This window comes from Notechis scutatus, chromosome 1 (assembly GCF_049901735.1).
Source record: "Notechis scutatus isolate UNSWTSFEM ecotype Mainland chromosome 1, rNotScu1.2, whole genome shotgun sequence".
Taxonomy (NCBI): domain Eukaryota; kingdom Metazoa; phylum Chordata; class Lepidosauria; order Squamata; family Elapidae; genus Notechis; species Notechis scutatus.
The window spans coordinates 315,699,174-315,723,030 of NC_142009.1; the positions used below are offsets into that span (position 1 = coordinate 315,699,174).

A 23,857-nucleotide genomic window follows, 5' to 3' on the forward strand; every position below is an offset into this window, starting at 1 on the left:
CACCTGTAAGTCTGTTTTTTGTACACAGGTAGCCCTCAGCTTATGACTACAATTGTGACCGGACTTCTATTACTAAACTAGGTGATAACTAAATGAGTCATTGCATGACTGCACCCACTTTTATGATCTTTATTGCCATAGTCATTAAACGAATCACACAGTTGTTAATTGAATCCTGCTTGTCCCCAATGACTTTGCTTGTTGGAATCTGGCTGGGAAGGTCATCAATGACAATCAGATGACTCCAGGATGCTATAATTCTTGTAAATAAATGCTGGTTGTCAAGTACCTGAATTGCGATCATGTGATCTCAGAGACACTGGCTGTCATAAGTGCAAGGACATATGGTCATAAGATGAGAACTACATGTGGTAAGATTTGTGGGCTATCCATTCTCATAAAAGTAGCTCTTTATATATTTTAAACCAAAATCATGGTTGTACACATTTGGAGAATCATATTTCTTACAACTTTGCTCATTGTTCTTTGGGTCACTGGACTTTCTCATGTTGTTGAAAGTAAATACTTTATTTAAGATGGCTGTAGCGCCATCTACTGGAAAGATAGCTTCAACAAGAATTCCTCCAGTAGCTGAATTTAGATTTTGGCCAATACAGCACAGCTTAGTCAAATCCAGAGTATGACGTTGTGCATGTACTGTTACATACATGTTAAAAGGCAGGGCATAGATTATTATATGACTTTCTATATTGTAGTGAGACATTTCATTCTAAACTTTCCTTATGGTAAACAAATTAGGGAAAGCATGCAGAACATGGCTTCTGGAATTCTTTCTAATTTCTTTACCACCAGTACACATAAGGGGCATAGTTATTGTATAATGAAATAGCATGCATGTGCGCAACATTCCCTGCCTCCCCACTCTGATGGGGCAAGAGGCGGTCCCTCAGATAACTTGATCCCAAGCCATGAAGGGCTTTAAAGGTGACAACCAGCACCTTGAATTGCACTCGGAAGCAAATCGGCAACCAATGCAGCTCCCACAGGAGAGGCTATACATGTGCACACCGGGGGTCTGCACAAAACCATGCAGGCCGCTGCATTTTGCACCAACTGGAGCTTCCAGGTGCTCTTCAACTCTTTAGTTAACATAACCAGGAGGGCTTGAGATTGAACAGTTGATAGTTTCAGAATAACTGAAAATTAATGTGTCATACATTGAGTGAGGCAGTTGAACACATTTGCTTATTAGAGAGTAACAAAAATACAGTTGCTGTGAAAAAGGAGAATTTCATGTTGAGAATTAATATTATGTTAAAAATATGAAAATTTATCACTATACCTCAGTGCTATTTTTACGGTGTCAACACTTAAACAGAGTCAATATCTAATGAGCTTGAGTGCTGGCAGATTTAGGACAGGCAAGAGAACAACCTGTTTCACATAGTTATATTGTATAATTCACTGCCACAAGTGATCGCTACCAATTTGCACAGTTTGAAAGAGAGATAAACAGGTTGAGGGAGAATAAAGTAAACAGTGGCTACCATAAATAACCTGGTCTCTTATCTAAAATAGAGGTAAAGCAGATACGTTCTGGATTTTTTAGATTTCTATTTGTATCTGCACTAGCCAATATAGCCAATAGTAAAGATTTTGACAGTTGTAGTCCAAAGGAAATGGAAGCATCCTATTAAGTACTATAGACTTAAAATATTAGAGACAGTGTTGTGGAATACAAATATGGGCATGATACAAGTAGTCCTCAGATTAAAACAGTTTGCTTAGTGACCATTCAAAGTTTCAACGACAGTGAAAAAAAGATGATCATTTTTTACACTGATGATTGTTATAGCACCCCCCATGGTCACATGATCAAAATTCAGACACTTGTCAACTGACTCATATTTATGACGGTTACAGTGTCCTGGGGTCATGTGATCACCTTTTGTGATCTTCTGTCAAGCAAAGTCAATGGGGAAGCCAGATTTATTTAACAACTGTGTTACTAATTTAACACTTGCAGTGATTCATTTATCAATTGTGGCAACAAAGGTCGTAAAATGGGGCAAAACTCAACAACTGTCTTGCTTAGCAACAAAAATTTTGGACTCAATTGTGGCCATGTTAAGGACTACCTGTACTACATTTGGGTCCTGATTTCCCATATATACACTTTGTGTTCCCATCTGCAAAATTGCATGTTGAACAAGAAAAGGTTTGTTCTGATTGAGCAACTCTTCTTACTTCCCCACCCATCTTTCACAATTAAAGTCTTTAGTTGAACTTTTTTTATAGAAGCTGGAAGACAAAAAATTCTATGCCACTAAAATATATACAATGTCATTAAGGGCCTAGGTTCTTCCTCATCCTTCATAAAAAATTAAAACCACCTGCAATCTTGGCATATTAAAGAGAGGCTTCTCTTTGGTATGTTTAATTAAGCAAGATGGCATTTTGAGTATTGAAAGTTTTCAAATTAGCCTGTAATTTTTGTTTTCAGCATGGCAAGCTTGAACCATTTTTAAAGATGCATTTGATATTTGGTTAAAAAGAGCAAACCCCTGTCCTTACTAGCATTGATAATGTTACCTAGTTTGAGTAACGACACGTCTGCAAGAAAACAACCAAGCTCAAACAGCATCAGAGACTCCTCATTGATTAAAAACAATTCTTCTGGATTTAATTTTAATACCATGTATAATGCATTAAATGCACAGTACTGCCTCTCATCTGAAGAGCACCAACTTAACAAATAACCTAGTGTAGGTTTTTAGGATTTTACTCTCAGTATCCTGCAAACTGTAGCATAAGATTCTTAAGTGTGAATTTGTTCTTTATTATGACATCTAGGTTTGGTTTAAACGGAGAATCCTGAAAATTATCATCAGTCTTTGACTTGTGCATAGTGCTACCCTTAACACTTACAATAGATTACCAATACTGATATGTAATCTAAGTCTTAATAAGGGTAAGTTATTAGAGAGACTCAGGAATGATGAGTTTAACAATCCTAATATAAAAGCATTTCTGTAGCACTTTCCATGTGTTCAAAGTATTTAATATGCATAGTTTTATAATTCTTATAAAAACTCTTTGTAAATAGATGGTATTATTCCTATATTGTAGATGTGGAATACTAAGACGTGGAAAATGCTTGCTTAAAATTGTGCAGTCGGTTCATGCCAGAGGTTATATTTTATTTGAATATATTCAAATACTATATTGGCTGAAAAGTAGAAACATAGTTTCTAACTGCTAATTTATATGCATTTTAATATACATTTTGTTGCAATTTTTAAAATAACATACCAAAAATAACTTACAACCCCAAACCATCAAAAGTGAACAATAAACAATTAAAAATTTATAAAAGGCACTATGTATCTGTTCAAGAAATAACCAAAGTGCCAGTGCATATGTAGCTTGAGTTGGAAGAAACCAAATGAAGCTACTTTTTAAATGCATGTTACTCTGTATTATTGTGAGTGTGTTTCCTAAATTTCCAGTTATGGCTTTAGTGGATGAACCTTTGATTCGTGCAACAACCTATATTCCTCTGATGGATAATGCAGACTCAAGCGTGACAGAAGAAAAGAGAGAAGGAGCTGATTTGGTGAGGCATGATGGTCTTGAAGGACTGCAGAAAACCAATGTGAAGAAACTGAAGAATGAAACTGATAAAGGTATTGGTGCAAAAGAGAAGGCATGGCCAGGAAAACTTGGTTGGTTCTGTTATGATGCACGGAAACATAGTCATTGCCACAATATTCTTAAGAACTTAAAGGGTTTTGGGTTTTTTTTAGTTGAGAAAGGTTTAGACTCCGGGCAGATTCAAAATTTATGATAAATGGATTGAAACCAAATGGTAAATGGAAGGGAAGGGCTGGAGAGGTTGCATCAGAAATCAAAGGGAATGGAGAGGAACAAAATTGGAAGGAGATAAGGCAAGAGGAGGCAAGAGGAAAGAAAAGGGGGCAGAGGTCCTGTTCAGGTGATACAAAAGTTTTAAAATTCTTTCTGTTCTGTACTTTGAGAATTGTGTTGGCTTGGCCTTCTGATAAAGGCTTGATATTGGGGCTTGTAGCTGGTTTACCTGTTCCATAAATGGCTAACTTCAGTATTTTAAGTAAAATGGTACTGTATATTTGTATATTGTATATTAAGACAATGATCAGAGAACTTGCTGATGGCCTCACCAAGCTGAAATGCCTGAACTCTGATGTTACTTTCCAAGTAGAGGAATACATTAAGGTCCTGAAATACGTTTTTCAGAGGATGATAGTAGAGTTCTGAAATGAATATGAGCACAAACATGAAAGTAATGACTGTACTGCATTTCCGATGTCTTTGGTGTTTGAAGAGTAGTCAAAACAGTAATTTTATGTTTCATAAAAGAAAGATAAGGAGCCTTGAAGTTACCTGCCAATAATCAACCTTTATTTTTCTTTTGAAGTTGGCATATGAAAAAAAATATCTATCTTTTGGTGGGAAATTTATTTGTTATCTTGGGTGGGATATAATCTGAACATGTTCTTGTTCTGTTACCTTTAAGAGAAGAAAACCCAACATTATTATTTATGATAGGATAAGCCTCTGATTGAACCAAAATGACTCCAGTACACTTTCCAATAGAGCTACTCTCTGTGTTTAGGGAGATTTTGAAGGTTACAAATGGCAATCACATGACCATAGGAAGCTGCATTTGTTGTAAATGTACGTCAGTTGTGATACACCTGAATCACATTCACCTGATCAGGGGGATGCTATGAGGGCCAAAACTTTGAGAACCAATTGTAAATCTCCCTTTTCAACACTGTCATAATTTCCAGTGGTCACTGAATAAGCAGTCAGTAAGCAAGGACTACTGGTATTATAATTATAGCTTGCTGGCTCCTATGAAAAAGCCTACTGACAAATTGTCTTCCATGCATCACTAGAATAGAATAGAATAGAATAGAACAGAACAGAATAGGACAGGACAGGACAGGACAGGACAGGACAGGACAGGACAGAACAGAACAGAACAGAACAGAACAGAACAGAATAGAATAGAATAGAATAGAATAGAATAGAATTCTTTATTGGCCAAATGTGATTGGAAACACAAGGAATTTGTCTTGGTGCAAATGCTCTCAGTATACATAAAAGAAAAGATACATTTGTCAAGAATCATAAGGTACAACAATAATAGTCATTGAATACAATAGCAATGAAATAATTTCCCTTCTACTCTTATGGTAAAAATATACTGCTTTCTTCTTTTGTTGATTTCATTATAGAAAGTGTAGATGTAAAATTTAAGGATTTTATCTTGGTTATGAAGAACATGATATTCACAGAAGAGGAGGCCATGAATGTGGTGGAGTTGTTGAAGGAGAAATCTAATGCCATGCAGGACATTCTGCAGAAGGTAACTTGGTGCTTTAAGGGTAGCATTGCTATTGCATTTGCTTACCGTTCAGATAAATACCTGGATTTTCAATCTTTGGACAATAGATCAGAACATTTTTTGAGGAAACCTTTAACATCTTAATGTCACTATTTTGTTCCTGCATCACATAAGATACATTTCCTGGCTGCTTGGTTGTTAGAGATTCTGTTCCTGAGCAGAAACACACGCCACAATGCATTGTTTTATTACTAAAGCTAATCTTGGATTTTGTACAGTAGCATGCGTATTGCTTCTAAAGAAAGTGTATGGGTAACTGGGAATCATTGAGGTTTTTTGAAAAGTTATTTCCCAGCGGTATTTGCTCTTCCAGAGGATATTCTGTTCTGGTCCTATTTGGCCAATTCTTTTTGTCCTTGAATTAGATTCTGCTCCTTATTTATTGCAACTCTAAAATATTTCACATGCATATTAGTGAATTTAATAGTATTTACGACATGCCTGGCAATAATTTTTAACTGGTTCAGAAATTCTTTAGCTGTCCAAATTGATGAGTTATCGATTATGTTCTGAAACTGCTGCTGCATGTAATCATTAATATGAATGAATTGAGGACTTAAGTATAACAGCAACTTACTGTATGCCAGGAAATAAGCTAGAGGAGGAAAATGGGTGGCAAGAAAATGATTCTGATTTGCTGTGGCTTCCTAGTGAGTTAAACTGATTTATTGTGACGTGATCTGGTGCTTAGTTCCTTCTTAAGTTCATTTTGTGTTCTTCATGCAGGCAAGTAAAGGAGACCCAGCTGCAGTGCTCCATCAGCTGCAAGAAAAAGATAAATTGCTTATGGCAGCAAAAGAAGAAGGTGCTGTTGCAAAGGAACAATGCAAACAGCTTTCCCAGGTACAGTGAATTCCAGAATAAATAAATGTGCCATTATTGGTATAGTCAGATGTAAAAGGTGGAACCATCATTCATGGAAAGCACAGGTCAGTGTGTCATTTATACCACTAATAAAAACAATTATGCTGGGAGGTTTGATATTAGGCTTTTTGAAACATATTTTCAATAGGAAACACTTCAGGTGTGAAGATAAGATGGGGGAAATTTATTGCGGGAAGCATACATAACAGTCTCTGTTTTCCCTACTCCTTCCAGCAACTCCTTGTTATTTTTATACAAAATTCAGTGGCTCCTCCCTACACCCTGCTCAGCAATCTTTCAACTAAACTTTCTGTTTCCCTTATGTGAGCTGTGTCCAAGTCTCACGTCTTTAAAACCTGGGAACCTACTAAAGCAGGGGTGTCAAACACAATCCTGCGGGCCGGAAGCATCACGCTCAGGCCACACCCACAGGGGAAAAAATCTCATGATACGTCACGTGAAGCGGTGAGTTTGACACTTGTGTACTGGTAGCATTATGTCTGCCCCTGGTGTCTGTTAGTTCTCATGTCCTGTTAATTTAATTTTTTAAGATTCTTTTCATTAAAAGGAAATAAAAGTGATGCTTGAATGCTGTAGAGCAAAATGTAATCCTTAAGTATCCTTGTTTTCAGGAATGCTTTCTGAGCCTCACAGATACTCTTGAGACATACCTAGAAATATGATAGGGAACTGCAATCCTGTGCTTTGTGTAAACTGCCCATGGGCCTCAGAATGAGGTGGACTATTGAAAAGAGATATGCTCTGATTTGGTCCTAGGAACTGATGGCAGAGAAAGAAAGAAGCAATTTGGTTATGGCAAAAATGAGAGAACGAGTTAACACATTGGAAAAAGAGCATGGGGTTTTCCAAAGCAAAATCCATGTGAGCTACCAAGAAACCCAGCAGATGAAAATGAAGGTAAAGTCAACATCTCTAATGAAAATGAAAATGTTCATTTTGACTTGAGTATCTAGATGCTTAGGGTGCATATTACATTTCTCTGTGTTTATTGATAACGTCTTTTCTGTCCTATGTAATGTGAATAAGCTAGTTTCTTTTAAAGAATTAGCCTTTACATAATTTTAAATTGTTTTTGTCCCATAGGATATTAATTTCTCTTGTATATTTGTATTGTGTTTTCTTTGGGTAGCTAACAATTTTTTTAAAGTCAGCACCTATGCCAAATTATAAGTAATCGTAGTTCTTTATTTCTCTAGTAAGAGTGAATCAGTTTTGTTCTTTTAAAAATGTAGACTGAACAAAATCCTGTAACATCGCTAGCTAGATGATTTCTCTAAACTATCTGCTCAGTCTCTATGCAAACAGACTTTCTTCTATGCCAAGATATTGCAGACCTGTGGCTAAATAAACATTTTAAGCAAACTGGAATTATTGTGTAATTGTTCTTCTGTACAGTGTTGAACAGAGAAAATGAACTGTAAAGGACACTGAGTCTCGCACCATATCTTGATTTCATTAGTCATTACTTTTATATGTATATATCTCCTAATGAATTTTACATGGAGACCCTAGATAATTAGTAAGTCACTGCATGTTTGAATATCAGCTTTCTTCCTAAAGTATTGATAGGACTACTGTAAGGACATGGAAAAGCAAGATAGTGCTCATGTTTGGAAAACCTCATATACAATTTCAAGTTTGACTAGGATTGAGATTACGCACCTTTTTCAGTTTATACTAATATTTCAGTTATAATTTCATTGCAGAGTCTGAAGACTTAAAATAGAATGTTTCTTAAAGTTTTCCTTCTTTTATATTAACAATACCAAAACCAGAACACTAGTTGAAATTACAGTTAAGAACAACCAATGGAACCTAATAAGGAAACACTAATTAAATTACAATGTACAAAAAAATAAAGTGCATTAAAACCTAGGCAATTCAAACTTTAAGGGAATATTATAATATCAACCAAGTGGCTATTTTACAATAGAAAAAAAAATAACAATTCTGTTAGGAATATAAGTCACCTAACAGGTATTTGGGTTAGAAATATATAAACCAGGATAGACATTTTAATACTGTCTCTTTAAGAGCATGCTAAAAACTGCAATTGGGTGTGGTTACTCAAACGGCCACTAAAATGGAGCCAGAAACCTGAGTTGTTTTAGTCTTAGTCTGAGTCTCAGAAGAGAGTGTGAGTGTATCTGTTTCCTTCTGTTGGAAAGTATTGCCCTTGCTCCATTTCTTCTAATTGACTGATATTACTGGATTTAATGTAAGTCTGATACTGAACTGTTTTTGACACTGGAATTTGATATTTGGATTATCCCTGGATTGAAAACTGACTGATTGAATGATTTTGGATTGCTTATTTTGGACTTTGCTTAAACCTTTCTGGAAGTAAAAACCTACATTTACTGTACAGTGTATCTGTGTGCTCTGTGTGTATTATTCAAACACTTCTCTCAAATACGTCTCCCTGTATGCGCTCATTCTCCTAACGGGGAATTACCTCAACAAATTCTCTATAAGATCTTCTGGTATCGTATCATTAATTAGATGAACTAATAATATAACAGATAAAAACAAAAGAAACCTTAATGTTTAATTTCACTGCAGGAGCTAAAACTGGGGAGGTGTCAGTGTGATGCAACAATGATTAGGTTCAAAGTTCCTAGATTTGTTATTGAGAAATAATCTTGGGGAACCAATCTGGTGATAGCTTTTTCTCCATTTCTTAAAGAAATAAAGCCGAAAGTAGACCATAGTTTGGATTAATAAACAATGTCCCTGTGTTTTATATGGAACAACATAAATTATAAAGCAGTTATCTTAAATGAATACAATAATGTTTTCCTGGTCACAGTTTCAGCAACTTCGTGAACAGATGGAAGCAGAGATCAATCGTCTGAAGCAGGAGAATGGTATTTTGAGAGATGCTGTCAGTACTTCCACAAACCAAATGGAAAGCAAGTACGCCATTGTGGTCATTTTGTTAAAACATCTTATCTTGTGGTCTTGAACTTCAAACTGTTTATTATTATTATAATCATGATGTATTACTGTGGACAAACATAATGTGATTTTGAAGGTTAGGTAAACCACTTGTGCACTGTTGCCAAGAAATTACCTGGAGCCAAGCTCTGGAAGGAGACTCTTATCTATTTTATCTTAGTTGTATGGTTCTGTTAGATCCATTGAAGTGCATTGTGGGATTCAGAGGCTGACAAAAAACTAGTATTCATATAATTTTGTATCCTGTAAAAGGGATATTTTTCTATTTCTATTACAGAAAGTAAATTCTAGGGGTTTTTTTACCTGTTTTTTATTGCTTTTAAAAATCAGTGTTATCCATTTGAATATTCTTTATATTACTGTCAAAATGTAGGGAAGATTAGTTTGCTGATAAGAGGTTTACTGATAATAAAAAGAGCTCACTATTAATTGTCATTAATTTTAGCTTTTCAGCTGTAGGAGATAGCATGGGAACTTATCCCAGTCTGTTCTGCCATTTAGTGTCAAACTTGGTTTAGAAGAATTTCTGCCTGAGCAGCACAAGGGAGAATGCTTAATTATAACCTATCTTATATTTCGCTCAACTCTTCTCATTATTTTTATTCTAATAATTGTTTTCCAAGTCTCCCTGTAAAATTCAAGCATTGGATTTTCAAGGCAGTACTTATATTTGACTAAGTAGAACCACTATACCTAGTTATAGTTAACTGTACAGTTGTTGCTGTGCCTTAATGATTTCTCCTGCAGTTTTGCATTGAAATTATTTGCTTAGGGTCTTCTCTATTCATAGTGTATATTCATCATCTTGGTGAATTTTGGATGGTACTTTGGAGATTTTCTTTACAGTTGACATTTGGGGACAGAGGTAAATCTTCATTAGTTGCTTTAGCATTTCAGAATCTGTTACATGTGAGAGGAGCAAAATTTAATCAAGAATTGCTTCCCTTGATTCTTTGCTCTTTAACTTGGAAACTGAATTTCATTTTTGATAGAACTTATAGTTGGATCAGTTAAAGAACTGGCCTATCCCAGTAACATAGCCATACTATATTTTTGAATACTTGCCATATGTGCTTAAAATATTACCATACCTTCACTATGGTGACTGCAGCTTGATCTTCTGTCCAAATGGGCTTCATTCACACTGTCAACATGATGAAAACAACCACTTGTTTTTGTATCTAGGCAGTCTTCTGAGCTCAGCAAATTGCGTCAAGATTGCTCTAGACTGGTGAGTGAGCTGACAGAAAAGAGTAACAAACTGCAGCAAGAGGAGCTCCTAAAGAAAAATGCAGAGCAAGCCATCAACCAGTTAAAGGTGAGTATCAACTTGTCTTCATAGTTGTGGCAAATCTTGTGCGTGCAAACATGCAAATCAAATGATTCAGAGCTGCCAAGAGGAAATGTGACTTTGCAGTCTCTCCCATGTAAGGATTGCCAATAGAAGTGTGCAGTATTTGGATCCAAAGTGAGAAAGTGCTTTGGAATCATTTATCCTTTCCTGAAGCATCTTAATGAAATTTTGGTGTTTTTTTGGTTGTATGAGATCCAAAGAAGGTATGGCTTCTCTATAATGTTACTGACAGGTATGGTAAGCATACCTATGCCAGATCAAATGACTTGTGTCAAGAAGTTGTGGGTGTGCTTCAACACTGGAGGTTTTAAAGAAGAGATTGGACAGCTATTTGTCTGAAATTGTGTAGGGTTTCCTGCTTCAGCAGGGGGTTGGACTAGAAGACCTCCAGGATCCCTTCCAACTCTGTTATTCTGTTATGTGTATAATAAGAATAAACTGTATGTCACAAAATTACTAGCGGATTCAGGAAGAGGAGATGCATCTGAAATACCTCCTTCACAAGTTGGCATGCATGATTTTAAACCAACGTGAAATTAAAATGATTACGGTTGTTTTTTCTGCTTTCTCTTTCTAATGCCCATTATATCTCTGAAAAGTCCAGAATTTTAGAGAAACCTTGGAATGACTTTTTAGGAGAGGTGAAAGTGGCAGTTCTATTATAGTATTGATTTGCCACGCTTACAAACGGCATTTTCTGCCTGTTTTTCATCAATGCAATGCTGTATTTCATGATCATGCAAAAATTCTGCCAAGGGCAGTTTGACCCCCCAAAGGAGATGCATAGGCAAGCAATATGTTACTAGTTCAAATAGATTACACAATAATTGTGAACTCTTCTTTTAATGGAACATTATGACCTGTGTATAAATCAGTACCAACAAATTATAAACTCCCCTTTTATTGCCAGAATATGTGTTGTAGCATTCTTTTAAAAAAGGCCTCATAATTTTATTTGATTGGGTCTGGCACCCAACCGTAATTTTATTAGGCCACATTATGCAAGTGACTTGTATTTTCTAATTGGTACTTGTCAGTTTAGAAGTATTACTTTATATGTTATTTAAAAATTTGTATTACATCTTTTCTGTACTGATTCTTAAATCAGTTCATAATACAAGTGTAAAAACAATGTAAAAATAGCACAATAAAGTTGATTTTAAGGAGCAGCTACAAGATAATTTAAAGATTGTGTTTTAATGATCTAACTATTTCTGATAGAATAAGACATTCATTCTTACAGCAACAAGATTCCCTGGAAGCAGCTAGCATGAATAAAAATGACCCTAACACCTTGTTATTATTTATGAACTTGCATAGTTCCTCTTCTGAGATAATTTCATATTCATGTCCATATGATACAGATATGCAGATTGATGGTAAAGGAATTCTGGATGACTGACTGGTTACACTGTAAAAATGGAATAGCTATCTCAGTAAATTACTTCAACTGATTTAGTGGTATGGGCTCTATAGCTTTGTTCTTATTTTATTGTGATGATAACAATGGATCGGTTCCTGTGATTTATAGGTTTGTAAAGCAATTCTTAATTTGCTCCTGCCACATTTTTTTAGATTCTGAATTGTGTGGAATTGCAAATATGATGCTAATCTAGTTCACATTAAAATGTGTTTGTTGTATAGGGATATGTCAATTTTTCAACCTCAGCAATTTTAAGATGTCTGGATTTCAATACCCAGAATTCCCCAGCCAGCATGCTCTCTAGAAAATTCTGGGAGTTAAAGAAACCTTAAAATTCTGAGGTTGGAATATATTTACACCTTTATTATTATAAGCATTATAATTATTCAATTTTAGCCCACCTTTTTTTAGGATCAGCCTTGAATTATTTATTCTACTCCATGTCACTCAGATTTTTGACTAATTTGCTTTTTGATATGTTTGCATTAATGCATAACTCAAAACTATTAAGAACAAGAAGTATTTGACTTTTATCATTTGTGGGTGATGTAGTAATACAGGCAGTCATGTATATTCTTTTCTTTTTCTTTAAACATGAAGGCACAACAACAGGAAGCTGAACGAAGATGGGAGGAAATGCAAAGTTATCTCAGGAAACGGACAGCAGAACATGAGGCTGCCCAGCAAGGTGCATTCAGAGCGTCTTCCTTGTTGCTGAATATGATACCTCCTTTTTTATCAGTGGGATAAAACTGGTTTCTTTAAAGTTCTTTTTGTGTTGTTGGGAGCATGGTATTTCCGATACGGTTCTGACATTCTTCAAAGCAAAGCATCTAATTTTTGCTCGTTTCCCTTCTACCTACTATCGCTTTCCTGTCTCTCCATTGAAGGGAAGGGAAAGGGGACTGCAAAATTCAGCTATCTATGCATGCATAACTGTCTTCTGGCAGAATAGAACCACCAGGGGTTACATCCCCTAATGTTGAGGGTAAAGGTTTGTTCTTCGAGCTTGTGGGTCAGTTTCTGTACATTTCCTTACCAGGTTAGGTAACATCTCCACAGAGTTTAGGGGTCCCCTAAACTTCGCTGAAGATGTTACCTAGCCCGGTAATAAAACATTTGGAAACCAACCCATAAGCTTGGAGAACAAACTTTCACCCTCATCCTACATATGACCTATAGATATTCACCACTATTGCAATCCTCTCATGTGTAATAGCTTGTTCTTAGTAGTGTGAGAGAGTGATGCACTTTCTGTCTCTATTCTCCAGAGAGGTGATCTCATGCTGAGACTGTGCTGCTTTATGTTCTGAGCCAGATCATTCCTACATCAGTCTCTCTTTTTCTGTATGTCTAAAATATTTATGTCCTACACTTCCGTAAAATTCAGTGAGACCACTCACACTCGTATAGTGCACACATCTGGCAATGGTTAGAAGCTCCCCCAAATAATTAGTAGCAGTAATTTTTTGCTTCTTGTAATAGATGTGCAGAATAAACTTGTGGCTAAAGACAATGAAATCCAGAGTCTGCACAGCAAACTAACCGATACAATGGTCTCAAAACAACAGCTGGAACAAAGGATGGTGCAATTAATGGAAGCAGAACAAAAGAGGGTCACAACTGAGGATTCTATCCAGAGACAGGTGCAGGTATGCCATTCTGCTGGGATCATGCTTAGCTTTTAACATTTTGATTTTTTTTCTTTACAACATCAATGTTAAGGGATATGTTGCATATTAAGATTGATAATTTGATAATAACCAATTTACCCTGAGTCAGAATGCTAAAATATGAAAAATGAATTTAGTTCCCTGGGGTGTTTATTGGTGAGCTGTCACCTGAGTTTTGCTACATATAGTGCAATCTGCATAGTTGGGCAAATCCTGTTTTACATTTACTTTGTGCTCCTATTGTGATTGCAGTATATTTTGGAAAATGCATAGTAGACCTTAGAAAATGACTCCAAAGGCACTGTAATGGAGTGTATGGATGCTGTTGAGGAAAGTGTGCGTGGGGGGGGGGGGCAATTGATGCTGCCTAGGAAACAATCTGTCAAGACAGACAGGAGCCCCCAGTGACTTAACAGTCAAAGAGAGAAATTTTGGAAGGACCTGGCCTAATGGATCAAGCAGTTAAGAGTGGAGGCAGTAATATTATGCCTTCAGTCTTAACTAGATTCTGCTAAGGTAGCCTTACAATAAAGTTTAATTAGTTCACGTAATCCTGTTTTCTCTCTGTTTTGCCTGGGAGGGTTAACAGACAGTATTGAATAACCCTGATATGTATGAGTTTCTCTTGAGTGAATTAAGACTTCCCACAATATCCTCAGGTTTGTTGATGTTTCTGTAATCTCCACATGATGCAGCATGGGGCAACTTTATGATTTTTCCAGAATGAATAATTCCAGTAGTACCGTTGTGTAAAAATATAATTGTGTTTATGCACGTTGCTAGTTTAGAATAGAGTATTTCACCATTTGTATTTTCCTTTTTTTGTAAAGGAGCTGATGGAACAGAATGAGGCTTTGAAAACTCAGCTTCAGAAGTTCCATTCACAGATGGCAGTCCAGGTATATGTGACAAGCCCTACTGTTAGATGCATTGGGCATCAGACTAGAACAGGTGGCCACAGTTACTGAGGAGCCAGTCTCTTCCATCTTCTCCATGCCACTTTTTCCTTGTGCTTCAGGTGTGCAGCTTGCTAAAGCAGGTTACTGCTCTGCCTGCATCTTCCCATAAGAATTCTGTGAATCACAAATTATACCATGGCCATACTGTGCACTGGCATAGAAAGCTGTAGTAGCTATCTTCTACCTCATTTTCAGAATTCTTTCTGAATCATAACTATTACCTTAGGTATCTAGCTGGACAGCTGGAGGATAAGAGGCAAAGTCATTGCTACTAGAGAAAGAGAGTGCAGATTAATTTGATGGAAGCAATCAAGTCACATGTTATTTTTGTACATCCCTGCTGATAAGTTTACATTGGTATGATTTATTGATGTATTTAGGTATTCTAATATCCTTTTCTCCAGGATCTTGAACCTGGGTCTCTTTGACCCTAGTGCAACATCTTAAATACTGAAAAAGAATTAGCCTTCTTCTAATTTGGTAGCACTTTAAATCTTCTATTCTTTCATACATTCATTCTGAATGTAATTTCCCATTGTTTCTTCCCTCTTTCAGAGTTCAGCTTCAGCCCTTGCTGAAGAATTGCACAAAGTGTAAGTATTTTGCACATGTACAGCCAGACCTTTTTTTTTGCTTCTGTACTGATTATTTCCTTGTACTTGTAAGAAGTATCAGGGCATATGAAAGAGATTTTGTTGAAGGAAATACAGTAATTGTCAATACTTTTACCTCTATTGTAACAAATTCTTAGAAGTTACAGGCGTCTTCCTAAGGATTTCCCCTTTAGGTTGAATGTTTTCAGGGCATTGTATTTTATGTTGTTTTAGGAGAAGAATTACCTTTGTCCCCTTCTTGTTTTTCATACATTACAGTGAAATAGTATTGTGTATGATTCAGTGTGTAGCTGTGGGGCTTTGGGTATGAGATACAGGAAGAGAAGCTTCTCCTACATTTTTTAAAATAAACATTTCTAATAACTTTAATTTCTGTGACTATTTTTGGACTCCTGCAACCTAATGTAGCAGGTCAGAACTTCTCAGTTCTGTGATGAGATTTGCAATTGATTCTGAAACTTTCTGAATGGGAAATTTTACAAACTGTCCTGGAAACTGTCTTGAAAGGCAATGTATCAGTATTTGAATGAAATTCAAAATAAAGTATGTAAGCTATTTTCTGTCATTCCCAATCACAGTTCTTCAACAGTTTCTCATCACCATCTCACTATCAATTTTCTTCTTTGGGTTTTTTTTTTGTGTGTGTGGAGGGGAGGACAGGGGGAATGTAATGCTACTATCTGCCTTAGTGTAATAGTTAACATTACATTGATAAGGCTGTGGTTAGGCAATGTTGTGACCCTGATTTAGCATTGCTAAGGTCAGACAGATCTAAAGAAAATTTAAGTCATGTAGGACTAAATGCTGCAATCTGGCTTGATTTTTGATCTCTATATCAGAACACAAAGGCCAAAGGTCAAAAGCAGAGAGAAAAATAAAACCAACATCCTGAATTCTGTAATATGTATTGAACTTCAGGCTCTCTGATGCCACAGTTTCTCAATCCCCAACTCAGCATAAGGAAATAAAATAAGCACTGGTTGGAAACCGTATAAAATCCTCAATAGAGGAGTATTTACTGTCTTGAACCCAAGTGGGTGACAATAGTGAAAGTATTATGTTCCTTCTTCCATCTAAATAGGTATGTTATTGCTAGGCTGCTCTAAGGAAATGATCCCCAAACTTTCTGGTGGGGATGAGGCGATGGTTCTGTATGAGTGGCAGCCATGTGCGTGCAACTCTATTTGCACAAGCGGAGCTGTGCACATGTGCATGCTCACCTGCCACTTGCGTGGCCCAGTTCTGAGTGGACTGTGGCCCCCCCTGCTCTAAAGCCTCTTTAAATGACTATATCTTGAAATTAAGTGCCGATACTACTTTATGGAAAAGATATTGTTACCTATATTGTTGCTAGGTACTTTATTACCTTTTCCTGTCCACCCCAAGTTGATCTGCAGAATAATGAATAGAATATAATAGAAACCTTAAAAACTGCATTTTGTCAAGAGAGCACAGTGTCTGCTTATATTCTAAACCACTAATAGAAGAATCCACTGCAACTACTTTAAAGACTGTTGTGCCTACCTTTTATGAAGGCCACTATAGATCACTATTGATTTTTTTTTATGCTTACAGAATTGCAGAAAAAGATCAGCAAATAAATCAGTCCGAGGAGTCCTTAGCCAATGAACGACTCAAACTAACCAGCAAGGAAGAAGATCTAATGGTACAGTGAAATATTATTTGTGAAAGGTGGAGTGAGTTATCTTTCAGTTGTGGGAATAAATAATAGTAGCAGTCAAGTTGTATTAGTTAGATGCTGCTGATGCTGTAGTTCATATTTCATGTAAACAAGTGGACTAATTTTTCTCTTTCTTGTCTAATTTCAATGATAGCAATTACTTTGATTTTGTCTTCTTTCTCTTCCTATACTTATATTTATCAGTGGGGCACAAATAATTGATAACCACTACATCTGCTTGCTTTAGTTCATTTCTGTGACTTCAGTACTCTCTACTTTCTTGCCTTTGAGGGATGGGATGTGCCTATGCAAGCATGAAAGCACCTATAATGAAAGCAGTAAAAACTTCAGCAGTTTAAGAGATGCAGTAGATCTTAGAAAAAGTACAGTCAGCTTCTGATCAATTCCCAGTTATTACAAATTATTCTAAAGCTAAGGAAGTTTCTTTTCCTGATTCCCAAAAAGCTAGATTATGTTGCATGAATGGGAAGGAAAATGCTTAATATTTAGATTTTAAGAGAATTTTTATATAGAGGATGGTATTTATTAAATTGTTCCTTTATATGAATTATTCCTTTACATGCGTACACATTGGTAAGATAGACTCTGAAACAAGGTTACATGAACAGAGAGTGAGAATTGATAGCGGCATAATCCATAAGCCACTTTTCTTCTGAAACCTTCTGAGCCTGCAACAGGCCAGTTTAAACATCAACAGACATTTTTCTTTTCATTCCATCATGTTATAAATGCCTCACTCTTGGATCTTATCCAAGTTCAGAGAAAAAATACAATTCTTTGTTCTCCAAAATGCAAAGCACTTCTCTGCAAATTCAGTAGCGCAAGCAGATCCAACAAAATTCAAATGTGTTGCCTGAAAGTCTAGTTTTGAAGCTGCAGAGTGTCTGAGGTGTCTGTTATTTCACAGCAACTGTAGCCTGAGGTGACTGTCCATTCTTCCATTTCATTCTTCTGCATTTGTAAATCTGACCTCAGAATGAGTAAAATCAGTTTTACAGTCGGTCGTGCAAACTGACCAGGTGGTCTGTTCTGCTGATTTCCATCTTTGCTAGCCTTTTTTAAATTGCACAGGAAAGTTTTTAACATTAATCCAGTGTGTCAAAGAGTAGATTGAACAGAAGAACAAGGTATGCTCATTCTCCCCTCTGCAGGTTGTCCAGAATATCAACATGACTCTGAAAGCAGAAGTACAAAAGTTGCAGGCACTCACAAATAATCAGGTAAGTAGTCTTTTTCTGGGCAGAGTAGTTGAAATCATAGCATCTTAAAAGAAATTCTAACAGAAGAAAAAGTAAAGTATAAGGTTCCATGTAGACAAGATAATATTATTCTGTTCCTACTCAGAAGAACTTCTGTTTAAAAAAAAATCCAAATGGCTTGAAAAGATACAGTACAGTATTGCATACAAACATGAACCCACCACAAAATAAAACATTGTTTTCTGCCTAGACTTGTTTACTTATTTGGAACAAAAAAAAAATGGATTCATGAAGCAAAAGCCTTCGGTTGCTTCCCTAGATTTTTCCCCAGTCCCTTTTTGCTTAGATTACCTATACAAAGTTACAACAGCACTGAAAAAGTGATTTATGACCATTTTTCAAATGTACAACCTTTGTAGCATCCCCATGATCATGTGATCAAAATTCAGATGCTGGGCAACTGGTTCATACTTATGACAGTTGCTGTGTCCCAAGGTCATGCGATCACCTTTTGCACCCTTTTAACAAGCAAAGTCAATGGGGAAGCCAGATTCACTTAACAACTGTGTTACTAACTTAAGTGCAATGATTCACTTAACAGCTGCGGCAAGAAAAATCGTAAAACTTAACAACTATTTTGCTTAGCAAAAGAAATGTTGGGCTCAATTGCCGTAAGTTGAGGGCTATCTGTACAAATATAGTATTTTTTATATTTTTATTATTTAAGGATTTTTAATCCCATCTTTTTATTTTTATTATAAATAATTCAGAGTGGCGAACATATATAATATTCTTTCCTCCTCCTATTTTAGCCCTTCTATTTTACTCCCTTTAGCAAATGTCTCACTTAACAACAGAAATTTTGGGCTCGGTTATGGTCATAAGCCAAGGACTATCTGTACTTCTCTTGCACTAATCTTGGTAACACACTTCCCCTCTAATTTGAAACAACAAAAACCAGATCAGAGGTTCCCAACCTTTCGGGGTTGGTGGGGCCCAGAGCAGGGGGAGTGGGGAAAGGGGGTGATTTTGAGGGACCGCAAGTGCCCACGGCAATGCTCACACGAGTAGGTCCACAAGTGCCCACGACACTCGTGCAAGTGTGTCCGCAAGTGCCCATGACACTCGTGCAAGTGTGTCCGCAAGTGCCTGATATGACGCAAGCATGAATGGATCCACAAACACCCACAACAAAACTTATGTGAGTGGGGCCATGGGCGCGAATAGAGGCTAACGCCTCAGGCAGTTCAGTGGCAATTAGCCCGCGGACTGGTAGTGAGCTGCAGATCACAAGTTGGGGACCCCTGTGGATCTAGATGCATTTTTCCCCTCATTAAGATCAAGAATCCACATCTTGAGATGAGCGAACATGAATATAAATATACCTGACTTGCCAATCTCATTCCTACCAATACACAGATGTTTAAATCTGTTCAAATAAAATTTACAAATGGCTATTTCACCTAGAGTGTTTCCACTTGTTAAGATATTACCTTACAGATAGTATTCTTTTTTGTTAGATCAGGATGCTTTGAAAACATCATAGCCTTTCAAATAATGTGTCCTTTCTCAGAGTCAAGCTAAGTATATGTGCGATCCCTTTTCTTGTCATAGAATGAAAAGCAGAGCCAGAAACTAAATGTGACCTTTAAAAAAAAGTTGGGTGTGAGTAAAATTGCTGAATTTTGCTGTGATGTGACATTAAAAACTGTACTAATCTTTTTTACGTCTAGGTGGTTGCCATTCGTGAGCTGGAGTGGATACAGAAAAGGTAAAACCAATGAAGATTACTTCTTGAGAAACCAATGCTGTGATTATTATGCATTAGTTCAGAATGGGAAGGGTCTCAGACAAGGTCTTGTGAGCAAGGGGGAAACTTATTTTAATCCTTTTCTCCCCTTCAGTGTGCAGGTCAAAGATGACAAAATCAGAACACTGGAAGATCAGCTACAAGGACATTACTCCAAAGCTTCAGATGTAAAGGAGGAACTTCAGGTATTACATTTTACAAAGCTGTCATGTAATGGAACAAAAGACAGTGACCTCTTGACAGTAGGAATAGGAAACAATGAAACAGGAAAGTGAAAATTAAATTATTTATGCCCTGATTGGCTCTAAGACCCTAAATTGTGGAGAATATTACATATTCCATTAAAACACCTAAGGGGTCCATTCTGAAATGTGGTCTCAGTCTGGATTATTGTCTATGGCCCAAAAGCTTATGATTGTGCCAATGTTATTAAATGCTGGTTTTTCTTCAGCATTAGTTTTCTTTATTTCTTCCCTGTTCCTGAACCAGGAGTAGGATTTCTGATGCCTTAACTCTATGCTTCCTGGTTATATATTTTAAATTATATATTTCATATTTTGCGTTTTTATCAAAATGTGATGTGAATATGTCCTACAATAAATGTTCTGGGCTTCTCAAAAACCTGTCTATTAACCAAATTTGGAGTTTATAGGAATTGACATATCTAGAAAAGTCCAGGTTGGCTTCCTTACCCTTTGTGAAGCAATTTGGATCTTATTTTGCCCCTTTCCTGTTTTCATTATTTATTTAACCCCCCCCCCCCCCAAATTTGGCAGTATTCAATCTTGTTGATTAACTTCTGCTAAATTGCAGTTACTATGTTCATTGTCCTTTTAAAATCCCACTTTGAAATTACTTGCCAATGACCTTTCCATCTGGAAATTTTGAAAATTGTAATCCTAAAACCATCAGATTAAGGATAAATTAAACCATGCTTAGAGAATGAAATAGGAGGATATTTCATACAAAGAGCTGTGTCTCTGGATGTGTCTTTCCCCCAAATTTACCTTTTCAAGGCAGTCATAGAAGCCAGTTCCAGTAGGAATTACTTAATATTTCTTCATATGTTCATGCTATTCCTCTTAAAGAAAATGATAAGAACCATCCCCAAGATTATAATTCCAGATTAACAATATGATCTGACAATTACATTCTAGGATCTAAAGGATCAAAACAAAACTTTTCAGTTGGAAATTCAGAAACTGCAGGCTCTCCTCTCTGAGCAGGTATGGCACACTTTGCTGCAGATAATAATAATTTAGGATGTTCAGTCTCTGTTTAATGAAAAGTGAATAGGTGATGTTTACTAAGGTTTACTTTGATGTAGAACAACATTACGTGGTCTGAATATGATAGTACAATACCAGGATTGCCATGCAGAGCAGCAGCCTCATCCACTGTAAAAAGCTATCAGTATTCCCTTTCTAATGAATCAGTTACAGCAAGTTCTTGTCAGTGAGGTCTGGGACAATTTAGCATGGCCATTTGCCGCAGCCAACTCACCACGGGACCACTCACTGCAGGACAATTCAATGCTGTATTAATCATTTCATTCAGGTACTTTTGTTATTGGTGGCCACATAACTCTTGTATTTCTGGATTGGCTTTCTTTCTTCTTATTGGCCATGGTTCAGTCAAAATTAATTAAACTTTTTTATTAGTTGGACTGTCCCACAGTGAGTTATATTGCGGTGAGTTAGCCACAGCAGGTTGGCCATAGCGGGTTGTCTCATTCCGTTGCCATTGACCTTAGCAGAATTGCAACAGGTCTTCCAGTTAGCTACTGTATCTACACCTACAGTACTCCCTCCCAAAATATATGGATGCAAAAGCAGAAATGATGGTACAATTTGGAATCCCACAATGCCAATCCTCATTCATTCATTCATTTACATTCTCTTTATTTTTCTCTCTTCCATCACTGGCTTATAACTTCAGTGGAACTTGTATAAAAAAGATAAATTGAATTTAGTATCTGGCTACAGAGACAATAACTTGTGGATAGCCAAGGTTGATGAGACACACAACTTGCCACCCTCTTCCTTCTCCTCCTCTTTTCTTATTTTAGCATGGAAGTGCATACTAGGATTGAACCAGGATATGGAAGGCTTGTTTAGTTCAACTGTAAGGAAGACTGCTCTGGGACTCACACAGGAGTGGCCACTTTTATTTACCATTGTGATTGTAGCTCTGGAATTTTGAATTTTGGGGGGCATGCAAGCTCTTGCCATCTGATAAAATCACTTCTGTAATTCCTTTATGCAAAGAACTCCAACTTAAGATAAAGAGAGTTTAGTAGGGACTTAAAAGTGTTCCCCAAATAGGTTTTCCATATTGCTATTTCTGCTGTCAATTTTCTAAATGAGATGAATAGAAGTATGAACTTCTAAGGCTGTGAATGACATTACAGCATCTTGTAGTGTTGCTGCAGAAGCAATTATGGAAAACAGAGTGGGTACCTGGGTCATTTTGATCCTGTCTGTCTGTCTGTCTGTCTGTCTGTCTGTCTGTCTATGAAAGTTGCAATAAAAATACAAGTTCCAGGTGTAGCTATAAAAGAAGAGACAGACATCACAATCTCCAGAACTTAAACTATATTATCCACGTAGCTTTCGTTAGCCTCTGCTAACATCGTCAGAGTGTAAAACTACAATTGAAGAGATATTCACCTTTATGCATCATTGATCAATTTAGCCATTGCTTAATTGCATAGCAATTTACCCAATAGGCCAATATATGAAAGTGTGTTGTTCAATAAATGTTTTAGGCTGGGTAATGTTTATAAGCAGTTCAGGCTTGTAAAATGCTTTATTACCTTACTCATGCTTCCTTTTAAACACTTCATCCTAAATAAAAAGCATAGGATTGGAAAGCATTCAGATCAAACCATTAATTCATTCCCAGAACATTATTTTTTTAATATAACTTTCCATGACATCATCCATTAGTTTTTATATGTGTAGTTGGTAGATGGGTTGAGAGATTAAACAAAACATACTAGTTGAGAATGAACTTGCTGAGTGACCTTGCTAAAACATTAGATTTTGAGTTTTTCTTCCCTATTGTCAAGCAAGCCTGTGCTGGCATTTTTAGATGCAGAAGAGCCTTTAGTGGTATACCTGTTGAAAGGAGTCTTCAATGAGATATAAATGTATTTCCCCTTTTGATGCAGAATAATCTTTCCTTTTTGATTAAAAAATTTGAAACAACTGTTCGTCGAAATTCAAACTTTTCTCACATGCGCAATATATTTCTAGAGAAAATTTTAGCAAGTGATGCATATGTTAGTAACAATAATGACAAAAATGCAACATGTTAAGAAAAATTGCTTGTAAAATCTATACATTCAGCAGAATTTGCAAATAAAATATATATGTTAGGAGAGAAAAGCCTGGTAGGGAAACAATTCAAGGTCACTTTGGCCATCCTGTACAATGGCACTCCTTAGCATCAATGGTGGCCTTTGCCACCATTGCCAGTACTGAGGTTGAAATAGAGGCCTGGGACCTTTATTAGTCTCCGTTGCCTTCTGGTGCTGTCCACACCCTTCTTCAAATCATGCACGACCTTCTCACTTCTTGCTTTGCAAGAAGACTGCATGTGGCCAGCTGTTCCTTCAGAAAGGCCAGGCTTGTCTCATCGGTAGTTGGGGGGCAAGAAGATGAAAGTCAGCTGGGGGATTGGCAGGGCTGTAGGAGCAGAGGGCAGCAAAAGTGACAGAGTAGCCCAGAGGGCAGTGATGTGTGGAGATGAACAGAGATAGGCACGTACCTTTTGCCTTTCAATGGGAGAAAGATTTAGACTTGTTCTGACACAAAGAGGCTTGGAGTAGAGGCAGACATATTGAGTCATAATATTTCTTGATGT

The 23,857-nt window shown here is 36.7% G+C and overlaps 1 protein-coding gene across 50 annotated transcripts in view; it reads left to right on the plus strand.

Moving 5' to 3' along the window:
* KTN1 (kinectin 1) overlaps nucleotides 1-23,857 on the plus strand; it is a 94,215-nt gene that overhangs the window by 26,575 nt on the left and 43,783 nt on the right. For 16 of the 50 annotated variants that reach the window (XM_026670199.2, XM_026670197.2, XM_087952381.1 and 13 more), the window contains exons 4-18: nucleotides 3,471-3,647; nucleotides 5,244-5,374; nucleotides 6,140-6,256; nucleotides 7,055-7,195; nucleotides 9,108-9,214; nucleotides 10,442-10,574; nucleotides 12,634-12,721; nucleotides 13,519-13,685; nucleotides 14,537-14,605; nucleotides 15,221-15,258; nucleotides 16,855-16,945; nucleotides 18,133-18,201; nucleotides 19,914-19,951; nucleotides 20,085-20,175; nucleotides 21,148-21,216. In XM_026670199.2, coding sequence (XP_026525984.1) covers nucleotides 3,471-3,647; nucleotides 5,244-5,374; nucleotides 6,140-6,256; nucleotides 7,055-7,195; nucleotides 9,108-9,214; nucleotides 10,442-10,574; nucleotides 12,634-12,721; nucleotides 13,519-13,685; nucleotides 14,537-14,605; nucleotides 15,221-15,258; nucleotides 16,855-16,945; nucleotides 18,133-18,201; nucleotides 19,914-19,951; nucleotides 20,085-20,175; nucleotides 21,148-21,216 — 1,526 coding nt within the window. The remainder of the gene's footprint in view (nucleotides 1-3,470; nucleotides 3,648-5,243; nucleotides 5,375-6,139; nucleotides 6,257-7,054; nucleotides 7,196-9,107; nucleotides 9,215-10,441; nucleotides 10,575-12,633; nucleotides 12,722-13,518; nucleotides 13,686-14,536; nucleotides 14,606-15,220; nucleotides 15,259-16,854; nucleotides 16,946-18,132; nucleotides 18,202-19,913; nucleotides 19,952-20,084; nucleotides 20,176-21,147; nucleotides 21,217-23,857) is intronic. The other 34 variants (XM_087952370.1, XM_026670200.2, XM_087952390.1 and 31 more) reach the window with 7 other exon arrangements.